Below are 12,456 nucleotides of genomic sequence, written 5' to 3' on the forward strand. Positions count from 1 at the left end.
GAAGCTCAGAAACCATAGGAGGACTGCAGGATTTCCAGTAGTCAAGGAGGGGCAGGGTTTCAGGGCCAAGTACAGCTCCCCACAATTCGCCGAAACAGATGGAAATGTGCGAGAGCATAATCCCAGTTATTCTGGAGTAATAGCAAGGATGCCTTTGAATATAATTTTTTTCTAACCACTCAGCAGGGTATTCCCAGAATTTTGGAGGGTCCAAGGCAAGAGACTATCTATGCCCTTCCTGATTCAGCAAGGGATGGAATGAGTGGGACAAATCAACAAAGCACCTCCAGTCCTCTGCCCAGATGTCTCATATAAACAAGACAAGCTGAACAAATTCTTCTCTTTTATTAAGGTCACCAGTTAAAACTCAAGGGCAGTGCCACCACTTTCCATACCATTGCTGCTCAGTCTCTTGGGCCACCTACCACAAATCACATTTTTAATATTTGGCATTAATCCCAAATAACCCCTTGGATCCATATTTACCATCTCTAATGGAGATTAAAGCCCTCAATTCACCCAAATGTAGGCCATGAAAGAGTGTAAAAACAATCTACCCCTTTGTTACCCTAAGCACAGTACAAAAAAAGTCGTTAACACACAGGCTCGTGAAGACTAAGGGGGAAACAAAGACCTTTGAGTCTTTCGAGAGTGGCACTTTTGCTTGCAAGGCTTTTCTTTCTCATTTCTTCCAACCTCCTCAACAGGCTCACGTTGGCCTCAGTAACTACTGCACTTTGCCACCCTCTAGAGCTATCCATGCCTTGACTCAGAGGTCGAAATTCCCCAAAGGCAGGTATCTGCTCTCACTCACCCTGAGTGCCAACAAGGGCGAGAGCCATGTCAGAGACTGCGCGGTAGTTTGTAAGGAGCCCATAGTACCGAGACAGCTCTTGAAAACTGGCCTCATTCTCCAGACTGAAGACAAAGATCACAGCATCTGCCCAATTTGCAAACTGCAAGGGAAGGGAAGAAAAGGGAGAGCCAAGACAATCAATGGATCAACATCACACTGGTTAGCTTTTTAAAATATGAATTCTGGGTGAAAACAAAACCCTGAGGGGGATAGTGCTGTTCCAAGTTCCTTCCACATCTATGAATCCCCAAGCACATACATCACCAAAGGAATGCACCTGAAAATTTTACATCACTGTAGGCTTTTGTTTCAGATTCTCCACAATTAGATCTCTGTAATACTGTTGAGGGCCAAAACAGAAGTGATGCAGGCAGCCATATTTATTTATTCACACATCTGCCCTGTAAATGTACAACTAAAATTGGGGGAGGGTGTGTTTCTGATTTTTTACAAGCTAGTTTTCCCTCACAGGGAAACTTTTAATTGGGAAGATTGCATAGAGAAAAGGATTAACCTCACTCCTCAAATATGGTGGTCTTGATCTGATCCCCCTGTGGCTACTACTGATTATTTAAAAACAAAAACAAAAAACTCATGAAATCTCTCAGATCATGTCTGTTTTGGCCTCCATCATGCAAATGTATGGGAGATAGTGACAGTGCCTGCACTTAAAGAGCCAGGGTAGCAGCAGCTCTCTGGCTGAGGAATATCTCCTGCCTTCCAGGAGGCATGATCAAGAGCCTTCTGATCTTCATTGGCCATCCAAGACAGAAACAGTTGGAAAAGGGGAGGGAATACAGTAGTGACAGACCTTGAAAATGAAAATGGGAAAACCATTTCCTGGTTAACTCTTGAGCACTTCATGTGCTGTTGTTATGCTGCTCAACACAGTAGCACATCAGGGGTGGAGAAGTGAATTTTAATTTGACTAAGGCAGCAGTCCACCTTGCGTCAGCCCTGTTTGTGTCCCCCTCTTCCCCCAGAATGACAATTCCCAGGGTTCCCAGGAGAGAGAGGGAATAAGTGCATAGTATAGATAAACCCTGTAACTTTCAAGGCAGTGGGAGCAGCAAAGAGCAACTATCTAAAGGACTGTGGCAGTCTGCTTACAACATGCTTTTGTACTGGCCTGGAAGAGAGCATTACCTTGGCATCTGGAGGCCCAGCTTCCTCTCGAATCAGCAAGAGATGGCTCTGCCCATCCACCACCACCTCCTTCTTGAACTGGCCTCCTGAAAGGTAAGAAAAGCAAAAACAGAGGGGGGGAGCTGAATGGTCAAACTAACATGTAGGAAATCAGCACTGCTCAGCATGTAGGCAGCTTGAGCCTGGGATGGTGAAGAGGGAGGGAGGGAGAGAGGGAACCAGGACACCGAAGGGCCAATCCAAGATGATATCACAAATCTAGTTGGTGAGATTCCCACAGAGGAGTTTAAAATACAGTCCCCCACCAAAGATGAGATGAGGTGGAGGTGGGGAGCTGACAGGAAGACTACTGCAAAACTAAACATGGCAGCAAGAAGGCAGTGAAAATGGCAATTCAGATGTAAATTAGTTCTCCCTGAGAACTTTTGGCTCAGTCCTAATCCCATATCTAAACAAAGTGGAAGGCTTCCCCTAGTTGTCCTCCATTGTTACTTCTCTGTTCTCAAGTTCTGTGAGGAAAGGAGATTTCTGATGTCAAAGAGTTGGGTCAGGGTTGTAGCCGCAGGGGTCTGGGCTCTCAGATATATTCAAGCCCTAACCATCCCTGAATTTGTAGCTTCCTTTATGAAAAGTCTCCAGCCCTTTTAATTGTGGAGCTATAACGGAAAATGGGCAGATAAGATTTTAACCAATTCCTCATAAAGAAGTAAACTTGCTTCCATCTCTTAAGGTTCTGATTAATATGTAGAAACACAATGGCTGAAACACATCCCAACTAAATTACTCAATACTACTATGCAGGAGTTATCCTAAGAGACTATTAAATTTCAGTAGGACTTGCTCTAGTAAATTTAGTCAGGATGTCAGCCACCGAGACAACAGACAAAGATTGGGCCCTTACACTTAAATAATATAAAGGGAAATGTCATTGATTAAATCACAAGTCAGGCTACCTATATTTCAGTTCTGGTTCTTCTGGATCAGTCCCCCACACACTTATGACCCCACGCCACAAACACTTCTGGCTGCAAGCCTGGCACAGAAAGGGAGTTCCAGTTAAGGGACTGGGGAGGAAAGGGAAAGATGGCAGCTTACCCTCTGCAGGTTCTAGGCCCAAGTAGGAGCCAGTCAGGTAGCGATGAACAAGTGCTGACTTCCCACTCTTCATGGTCCCAAGGATGCCCTGTGAAAGACAGAGGTCGCTGCAGAAAGACATTGGACACAGTACTGCCCTTGGTTCTCTAGACATTTCAGGAACTGCTTGCCCCACAACTACAGAGATTTTACCTCAAAATGGTGTCCAAACACCTATCCTGGGACCGAATCAACTACAGAGTTAGGCTAGAGTGACACAAGCAGAATTTCCAGTAAAAATGGAAAGCCATGTCTGGCTGAAATTCTCTGTGGTTGCAATAGGTGCAAATAAAAGATACACTTTTCACATGAAATTAGGCTGGAGTCAAAAAGGAAATTCCTCTTTTGGTGGGGGTGGGAGCAGGGGCAGGATACTAGCCACAGCTACCGTATTTTATGGACTATAAGACTCACTTTTTTCCTCAAAAAATATCCGCCAAAATTCAGGAGCGTCTTATATGTTTTAACAGTTTAATATTTTAAAACTCTGAAAAACTGGATTAAAATTAAGGTGCGTCTTATAGTCCGTAGCGTCTTATAGTCCGTAAAATACGGTATGTCAAAAAATCCTGGATTTCTCCACTGATTTCTATGGGCAGTTCTCACTTGGGGTACATTTGAAAATGGCTGCTCTAATTTTGATGAAGAAATGGCCTATACATATAATGTAACCTGTCTCTCAATCCCTCTATCCCGCCTACCCCTCCCCTGCCTTATTCAGACCCTAATCTCCCTGGGTACAACATATGATTCTGCAGACAAATGCTGTATTCGTGATTAGCAGGTGTGTGTGTGTGTGTACGTGTTATGGAGCACATTGGCATAGGGGTGAGGCATGGTACTGTACACAGTTACAGAATGGTTGCACACTGTACATGGCTAAAGAAGGCCTGAATAGGGACTCTCTCTGGAATCAGGAGGAGGAGGGAGAATCCTCTGATGACAGGGACTCCTGAGAAACCTCTGATGAGGTAATGCTGAATTAGGAGGCAGCTGAAGCCAATGGGGGGTGGGGAGGGCAAGCAGCTGGATTTGTTACCCACCCACCCCTGGCCTCACTCAACCTTATCATCAGGCCCACTCTGAATCTACCATAATGTACTGACTGAATTGTCGCAAATATTTTGTGCCGAAGTCAGTGCTATCTCATATATGGGAATCAGTGTGAATTAGCTGAATGCAATTGTCTAGGAGTACAAATGTAAAATGTGAGATATTGTATAGAGGAGCAAACTATGCGTCCTGTAGGAACAGATATGCAATGACTAGAACCCTATTTTCTACATGTATAAGTGATAAAAGATTGACAGACACCTACCAGTCGCAGCTCGGGAACAGAGCGGCCGAGGGTCCATTCTTGGCTGTTTGCAACGGCTTCTGGGGGAAGAAAGCAAGAAAGATTAAGAAGAGTAAAACAATACTTAGTATTTTATAGCACACTTCAATTGTCACAGTGCTTCACATCATTATTTCCTTATAAGGCAGGCCTGAATGGTGATCTACATATTAGGAGTGTGCATGGAACCAGTTCTGTGCACACCCAGGAGGCGGATGTGTGTGTTCCTTTAAGGTGTGGGGAGGGTGACCTTACCTCCCCTACTACGCTTCCCCCTCCAGTGCTGCTTCAAAAACTACTGTCGTGGGATGGTTGTATACCCTTTTGCCACCCTGGTCAGTGTAATACCCAAAGTGGTCCGTGCACGTGCACATTTCTGGTATTACGCTGACCGGGGCGGTAAGAGGAAATACAGCCATCCCACGACAGTAGTTTTTGAAACAGCGCTGGAGGGGGAAGTGCGGTGGAGGAGGTAAGGACACCCTCCCCATGCTTTAAAGCTACCCCACACACCTCTGAAACAGCTCAAATGCTGGTCTTTTGAAGCGGTTCAGCAATCTGTGAATAGACCGCCGAACCAGTTCGTGCACATCCCGACTCCATAGTACAGATGGGAGAAGCAGAAGCAGAGAGGGCAGTGACTTGCCTAAGGCCATGTAGTGAATTTGTGGCTGAGAAGAGATTCCAGCTGGAATCCAACTGAATTCCAACTGGACTTGCTTGGTCACAACTCTCACACTTCTAGCCGCTCGGCTTCCATTAGAGCTAGAAAGTTCCTCCTCATAGCTCTACACACACAGCTGAACATGGGCCCCAGCCATCCTGCCAGGTCGCCGTCTAAGCCTCCTGAGGAGAGAGGAAGTCGCGGACCAAAGACACTAGTGTGAGTACCACTTGAAGAAAAAAGAAAGAAACAGAGCAGAAAGGCAGAGGTGAGCTTCTCCTCATCATGTACCATCAGCTGTTCTGTGAGGGACAACTCCTTTAGCCCTTCAGTTTTCCCACGCATTACAACAGTTGTTTCTTTGTGCTACTTTGGGGGGGGGGGACAGGAAAGGCAGCTGCAACTGGGTGTGCACAGCACAATACTCTTCCAGGATCTCTGGGACAAGTGTCACAGCAACGGAGATACATCAGTCATAGCATAAAGAGCCAGTTCAAGACAAACGTGATCCAGGATGGAGGAAGTGAGGCAAAGGAGCAGATGCTCTTTCTGGCTGCCAGGATAGGAGCGTTTCAGTCTCCTAGGCACCAGCACCCAAGGTTTGAGCTGCCAACACTGAACTTGCCTGAAAGAAATATTTTGAGATCCAAGGCACCCCAGAGCCCGGGTGTTCTGAAGCCCCTGTTAGGGATCCAGTTATTGCCAATCCCGACACCCATGCAAAGTAAAGGGTTGTGGGACAAAGATAAAGGGGCAATGGATATGTGGGCAGATAATAGACGACAGAAAACATACTGCATGTGGCCAAGGAAATAGATACTGAGAGAGATATCTGCACAGAACTCAGCCCTGCAAACCTGTTTTCAATGCCCTTAAACACATGAAGCACTTATAAAGACAGTGTTTCTGAACATCTAGAGAGTTACCTTTCCTCACTATCGCCTGCCTCCACATACTTGTAGTTGGGCAGAACTCAATCTTCAGCACCTCTCTTTTTAAAAACTAACAGCAGAATGCACAGAAAGGAAGTACACATGCCACATGTGTGCTTATAACAGTACAGAGTATTTACATGTCTATGGGCTTAAATGGGTATGTCCTTCCAATGAGCATGCACATAATGTACCATGTGCATTCAGTATGTATATGTTTGCATTTTCTGTATGCACACAGAAACATGCAGGCATTTGTGTCTCTGCACACGTGTATGTCATGTGGATATCTGTGGGTATCCTTGACTCCTTTCTTCTGGGGCACGTCCATCTCCACAAAAGCCAAGAAGACATAGCAATGGAATTACACTGGCTCTCCCACATCCATCTGTGGAGATCTCTTTGGTGGTGCACTGCTGCTCAGCTGACATAACAATGGAGGGCCCAGCTGGCAGAGAATACATTTCTGAGGGCTGCACTGCCCATGGGAGAAACCAGCAGGTACAGATTTCCTGGAGCATTTGCGGGGTGGGGAGAGACCTAGTTTTGGAGGGGATACAGGGACAGGGATGCATAAGCAGACAAAATTTGAAATTTGCCAATATTTCCATTTTGCTCCCCATGTGAGGATGAAACATTATGGATGTGAAATTTTAAATCCAAAATTTTCAATGTGAAATTTTAGAATTTAATATTAAATACAAATGGATGTCATCTGCTAAAGGTTGTCAGATGCCACTATATGTCAACTATCAAATTTAAATATTGGGTGAATATTCAGCAAATATCTGAGCAAAATCTGAATATTCAGAGGGCATCTGGAGAATATTCAGTCTCAACATTTGCAGAGCAGGAGCTTGGAGAGCAAACAGCTTCAGCTCTGATGATAATATGCCAGAGTTCCCCTTTGACAACCCAACCATCCATTAACATCCTGCCCAGACTTGAGAGAAATTTTGCTACACATCCATACCTGGAAGCCCAGGTGAAGCAGAGGAGTTGCAAAATTCTCCTCAACATTTGGCATCATGGTAATACTGCCAAATTATCATTTTGGCAAATGATAATGCCAAACATTGTCATGTACAAACATAAGATCATATGGACGTAAGAAGAACCTTGCTGGATCAGGCCCAAGGCCTATCTAGTCTAGCACTGTGTCCCACAGGAGCCCACCAGATGCCTCTGAATCTAACGGCTGCCTACAGTCATCAAGACTAGTAGCCACTGAATTGATAGATCTGTCCTCTATGAATTTGTCATTTTACATTTGTCCACCTTTTTAAAAGCCATCCAAGCTGGTGGCCATCACCACATCCCATAGCAAAGAATTCCATATATTAATTATGTACTGTGTGAAAAAGTACTTCTGTGGCGATAGTTAGTGATGCCACTTTACTCTCCCCAAATATTCCCTTGGAAGGGTGAATCTGCTCATATAAAAGCGGGTGGGGTGGGGTACAAGCAAGCCTACCAGGGACTCCTTGCAGTTAGAGGAAGGATTTTTGTATTCCCCCACCCCCTTTGATCATGACAAATACCTGTTGTAGGTCCTAAATTTCCTGGCAATCAATTTCCTGGGATGACCCCTGGTTCTAGTGTTGTGAGAGAGGTAGGAAAAAATGCTCGCTCTCTCCACACCATGCATAATTTTATAGACCTCTAATATGTCTCCCCTTAGTTGCCTTTTTTCTAAGCTAAAAGGTTCCAGATGCTGTAGCCTTGTCTCATAAGAAATGTTTATTGAGAGGTAGTTCTGTGCACACTGAGGTAATTTACCACTTCGTAAAAGACTATCTGTATTTATCCTCAGATACCAAGGGTTTCATTTTCTAAACACTGAGAGCCAAGGTCGAAGCATGGCTGAAACACCCTTCATCCCAGATAGGTACAGAACACTTGTGGTTGCTGGGAGGAGTGTACTCTATACATGCTCAGAGGAGCTCCTGATACTTTGTTAACATGCTGCACAGCTGAGCTGTGGCATGAAAGGGTAATAGGAAGTTGGCACAAAACTCCCTGTGGAGTCTGAATGGGGGCCACAGAGAAGCCATTGATATCTGTGCTGGCTGGCAAGAATCAACCTCTGTGAGAGACAAGGAAGGGTATTGAGTTCAAAGCAAGCCTGGTCAGTTTGAAGCTGCTAGGAATTCACACAGGCTGGGCAAAACTCTCCCCTGATATAGCATTGTAATAAACCCAGCTCTGCAGAATATGTATCTCATGATTCCCCATATTCCTTACAGGGCCTAGCAGATCCATACTGAAGAGCCCCCTTTCATTCACATAATTAATTAATTAATTAATTAATTAATGCATGGGGTAGCTTTAGTCAATTTAGAAACCATTTCCCAGTACTGTGCAACTCCTCACAGAAGACAGGTTAAAACAAAACCAAAACCAAAATTGTAACTATGGTCTATGATCCCTTTTTCAGTCCTGGTGGTCACAGAAAATGGCTTCAGATGTCTACACATCAAGTCATGTTAACATTTCTCCCGGTGGACTATACCCAACTGTGTTTTGCCTCGTTTGTTGGGTGTGAACCAGCCTCTCCTTGCACATTGGGGCAGCAAGACAGACAGGGCTTTCGTTTCCTGGCAACTCTCTCCTCTCTGAGCTCATGTTCTGCCTTTCAGGCTCTCTGGCAGAATGGCCCTCATTTTGCTCACCTGAAGATCAAAGACAAACACATACTGCTATGCAAAGAAGCACAGCGAATGCCTTTTCTGAGTGTGTCTCTGTGTGTGTGTGTGTGTGTGCACGCGCGAAACTCTGAAATTGTTGCTTAGCAACAACACCCTGCATATCACCAAGGTAACCAGAGGAAAAGGGGGGCGAGCAGCCTTCGCTGGCCTCCTGGTAAAGAACCAAAAGGGCCTCGCCACTGTCCACTCTGAAGAAACGCTGCCCCTCCTTGTTTGACTAATCTGGTTGCCACCCACTAGATGGCCTCCTTTCCACCGACCAGCACATTTCTCTCCCTTTTTTGTTGTTGTCTTGCATGGCTTCTTTGCCCTGAGCAAAATTCAACAGGTGCCAGTGCATCCAGACTGGATGTGCAGCAGCAGGCTATACTTGTTGAATTTCTGCCTCATTTGGCTGTTATATGCACAGAAGCCCTGCCAAGCATAAGTGGCAAGCCCATGACTGACATCAGCAGAAATTTCTTCTCCTCATTCCTTGTGCAACTGTGTCAGTTGTCAGTCAGTCATCAACCTCAGAGCATAACTCTCCCATCTGGGGCAAATGGCCCCTTGCTTATGGTACCAGGATCTGACACATCAGCCTCTTGCTGGATGCCTGAACTGGGCAGCTGCCATCTGTAAGAGGCATTTTCCTTTCTTTGGCCTTTTTCTAGTTGTCTTGAATGCCAGACATCAAGACAGACCCTTGATCAGGAGCATTGCAAACACCATTCTTAACCCTTGAATTGTGGGAGGGCGGGGATGAGAAAGTATCCTCTAATATTCCTGAACTTCTCTCTATGAAAACTAGGGGTGTGCACGGAACTGGCTGGCCCAGTTTGGTTCGGGTCCAGACTGGACTCAAATCTGACCGGACCAGTTTGGTTTGGTCCCCCTTCGAAAAACCCCCCGCCCCGGTTTGGTTCAGTCCGGGGGTGTTCGCGAAGTGTTTTGGTTTTATTTTTTTTTTAAAATCTAGCCTTTTCAGGGGGCTTCCTCTAGGCCATGGGGGGATCTATGGAGGTTCCCCCTCCCGCTGCCGGCCTTGGTAATCATCACCACTGCCTATTTTACTGCTTTTTCTGGCCCATTTGGGCCTCTATAATTTGGCACGGTGGCCATTTTGCCCACCGCCATGCATGTGCAAATGGCCTCTGCAAGGTCTGGCATGGCCCAGGGCCTCACAGAGGCCATTTGCGTATGTGCAGTGGCGAAAAAAAAATATTTTTTTTGAATGGCCACAGCGCATGTGCAAATGGCCTCCGCAAGGCCCTGGGCCATGCCAGGCCTCACAGAGGCCATTTGCACATATGCAGCAGTGGGCAAAATGGTCACCACACCAACTTACAGAGGCCCGAATGTGCCAGAAAAAGCAGTAAAACAGGCCGCAGTAGTGATTACCAAGGCCAGTGGGGAGAAGGGGAACCTCCGTGGACGCCCCTGCCGACCCAAGGAACTCCCCCGGAGGGGAGAAAAGGTTAAAAAAAATTTCGGGGGGGGGGGGCGGATCGCGAACTGGCAGAGGAGTTCAGTCTCAGTCCGGACGGAACGGGGGGGGGGGTTCGGTTTGACCCCGAACTCGCAAACCATCAAACCCCCAAACCACAGAACTGGTTCGCGTACATCCCTAATGAAAACTAAGCAAGAGCTAATAGTTAAATAAAGGAGAAGAAACTCTGGCTCCCCTCATCAAAGAAAACATCCCCCTTCCTCAAACCATTTGTGTGAGTGTTACCCAGAGTAGGGCCCCCCCCCTGTCCCAGAGTGCCTCCGTTCACAGAACTTCCAACCACTCTAGAAAGCTGTGCAGAGGAGAATTTAGGATTACCTCACACGATTCCAACAAACATGATCATTTTGGCAGGGGAAAGCTGGGCAAGGCACTCCTGCGCACGAAAAGTAGAGAAACAACATACACCTTCCTGAATAACCCTTGCAAGAATAACCCTTGCAAGAATCCTGAATAACTCTTGCAAGAATGGCAAGGATATTTGTGCTGTTCAAATGACTGCAGATTCTGAACCAAGCAACCCTCCACATTAAGCATGTACGTCATCACCCTACACACAGCACTTCCCTCCCTTTCCTATATAAGTTCAGGATGTGTGTGGTCTGATTCAGGACCACTCTGGGACAGTCACTGATCTCTCAACCTAACCTACCTCCCAGGATTGTTGTGAGAATAACATAACAATATACACTGCTCTGGACTCCTGGGAGGAAGAGAGGGATAGAAATGTAATAAATAAATAGATGAGAACATTTTAATTCATTTTTATTTATTTTTGCATTTCTATCACGCTCTTCCTCCAAGGAGCCCAGAGTGGTGTACATGGTTATGTTTATCCACACAACAACCCTGTGAGGTAGGTTAGGCTGAGAGAGAAGTGGCTGGCCCAGAGTCACTCAGTGAGTTTCATGACTGAATGGAGATTTGAACTCAGGTCTCTCTAGTCCTAGTCCAACACTCTAACCACTATACCAGAACATAAGAACAGCTCTGCTGGATCAGGCCCAAGGCCCATCTAGTCCAGCATCCTGTTTCACACAGTGACCCACCAGATGCCGCTGGATGCCTACAGGAAGGAGTTGAGGGCATGCCCTCTCTCCTGCCATTACTCCCCTGCAACTGGTACTCAGAGGCATCCTGCCTTTGAAGCTGGAGGTAGCCTTTAGCCCTCCAACTAGTAGCCATTGATAGACCTCTCCTCCATGAAGTTATCCAAACCCCTCTTAAAAGCCATCCATGTTGCTGGCTGTCACCATATCTTATAGCAGAGAATTCCACATGTTGACTATGCATTGTGTGAAAAAGTACTTCTGTTTGTTGGTCCTAAATTTCCCAGCAATCAATTTCATGGGATGACCCCTGGTTCTAGCATTATGTGAGAGGGAGAAGAATTTCCCTCTATCCACTTTCTCCACACCATGCATGATTTTATAGACCTCTATCATGTCTCCCCGCAGTCGTCTTTTTTCTAAACTAAAAAGCCCCAGGTGTTGTAGCCTTGCCTCATAAGAAAGGTGCTCTAGGCCCCTGATCATCTTGGTTGCCCTCTTCTGCACCTTTTCCAGTTCTACAGTGTCCTTTTTAAGATTTGGTGACCAGAATTGTACTCAGTACTCCAGGTATGGCCTCACCATAATTTTGTATAAGGGCATTATAATATTAGCCGTTTTATTTTCATTCCCCTTTCTAATGATCCCTAGCATGGAATTGGCCTTTTTCACAGCTGCCACACACTGGGTTGACACTTTCAAGGAGCTGTCCACCACGACCCCAAGACCCCTCTCCTGGTCTAGTCACCGACAGCTCAGATCCCATAAGCGTATACTTGAATAAATAATGAAAATTGGCATCAATAGAAACCTCCCTCCCAGGGCAAGCAAACAGCAGCAGCTGGAGTCCCTAATCTGTCCCCTTTCCCCTACATTGCAGTCCAAATCTGGACTGGGTCCACTCCTCCACGACTGCTATCTAGGAGAGGCAGGGAAACAAGTCCAACAGAGCCAATCAGGCACTTACTGTATTGCTTAGTTTGGCCCTGTCTCTATGGTAAAGTAAAGTTGTGCCATTGCATCTGGTGACCACAGAGTCCTGTGGTTGTCTTTGGTAGAATACAGGAGGGATTGACCATTGCCTCCTCCCGTACAGTATGAGATGATGCCTTTCAGAATCTTCCTATATCGCTGCTGCCCGA

The 12,456-nt window shown here is 46.0% G+C and overlaps 1 protein-coding gene across 7 annotated transcripts in view; it reads right to left on the reverse strand.

Annotated features, from left to right (window-relative positions):
* Nucleotides 1-12,456, reverse strand: part of AGAP2 (ArfGAP with GTPase domain, ankyrin repeat and PH domain 2) — a 169,338-nt gene that overhangs the window by 33,838 nt on the left and 123,044 nt on the right. For 3 of the 7 annotated variants that reach the window (XM_053289822.1, XM_053289820.1, XM_053289818.1), the window contains 4 exons: nucleotides 4,455-4,513; nucleotides 3,098-3,185; nucleotides 2,003-2,088; nucleotides 815-956 (listed from right to left, as the gene is read on the reverse strand). In XM_053289822.1, coding sequence (XP_053145797.1) covers nucleotides 815-956; nucleotides 2,003-2,088; nucleotides 3,098-3,170 — 301 coding nt within the window. In that variant the 5' untranslated portion in view covers nucleotides 3,171-3,185; nucleotides 4,455-4,513. Of the gene's footprint in view, nucleotides 1-814; nucleotides 957-2,002; nucleotides 2,089-3,097; nucleotides 3,186-4,454; nucleotides 4,514-6,062; nucleotides 6,106-8,585; nucleotides 8,729-12,456 lie in introns of those variants that run through there. The other 4 variants (XM_053289819.1, XM_053289824.1, XM_053289823.1 and 1 more) reach the window with 3 other exon arrangements.

The sequence above is a fragment of the Hemicordylus capensis genome, chromosome 2, assembly GCF_027244095.1.
Source record: "Hemicordylus capensis ecotype Gifberg chromosome 2, rHemCap1.1.pri, whole genome shotgun sequence".
Lineage (NCBI taxonomy): Eukaryota > Metazoa > Chordata > Lepidosauria > Squamata > Cordylidae > Hemicordylus > Hemicordylus capensis.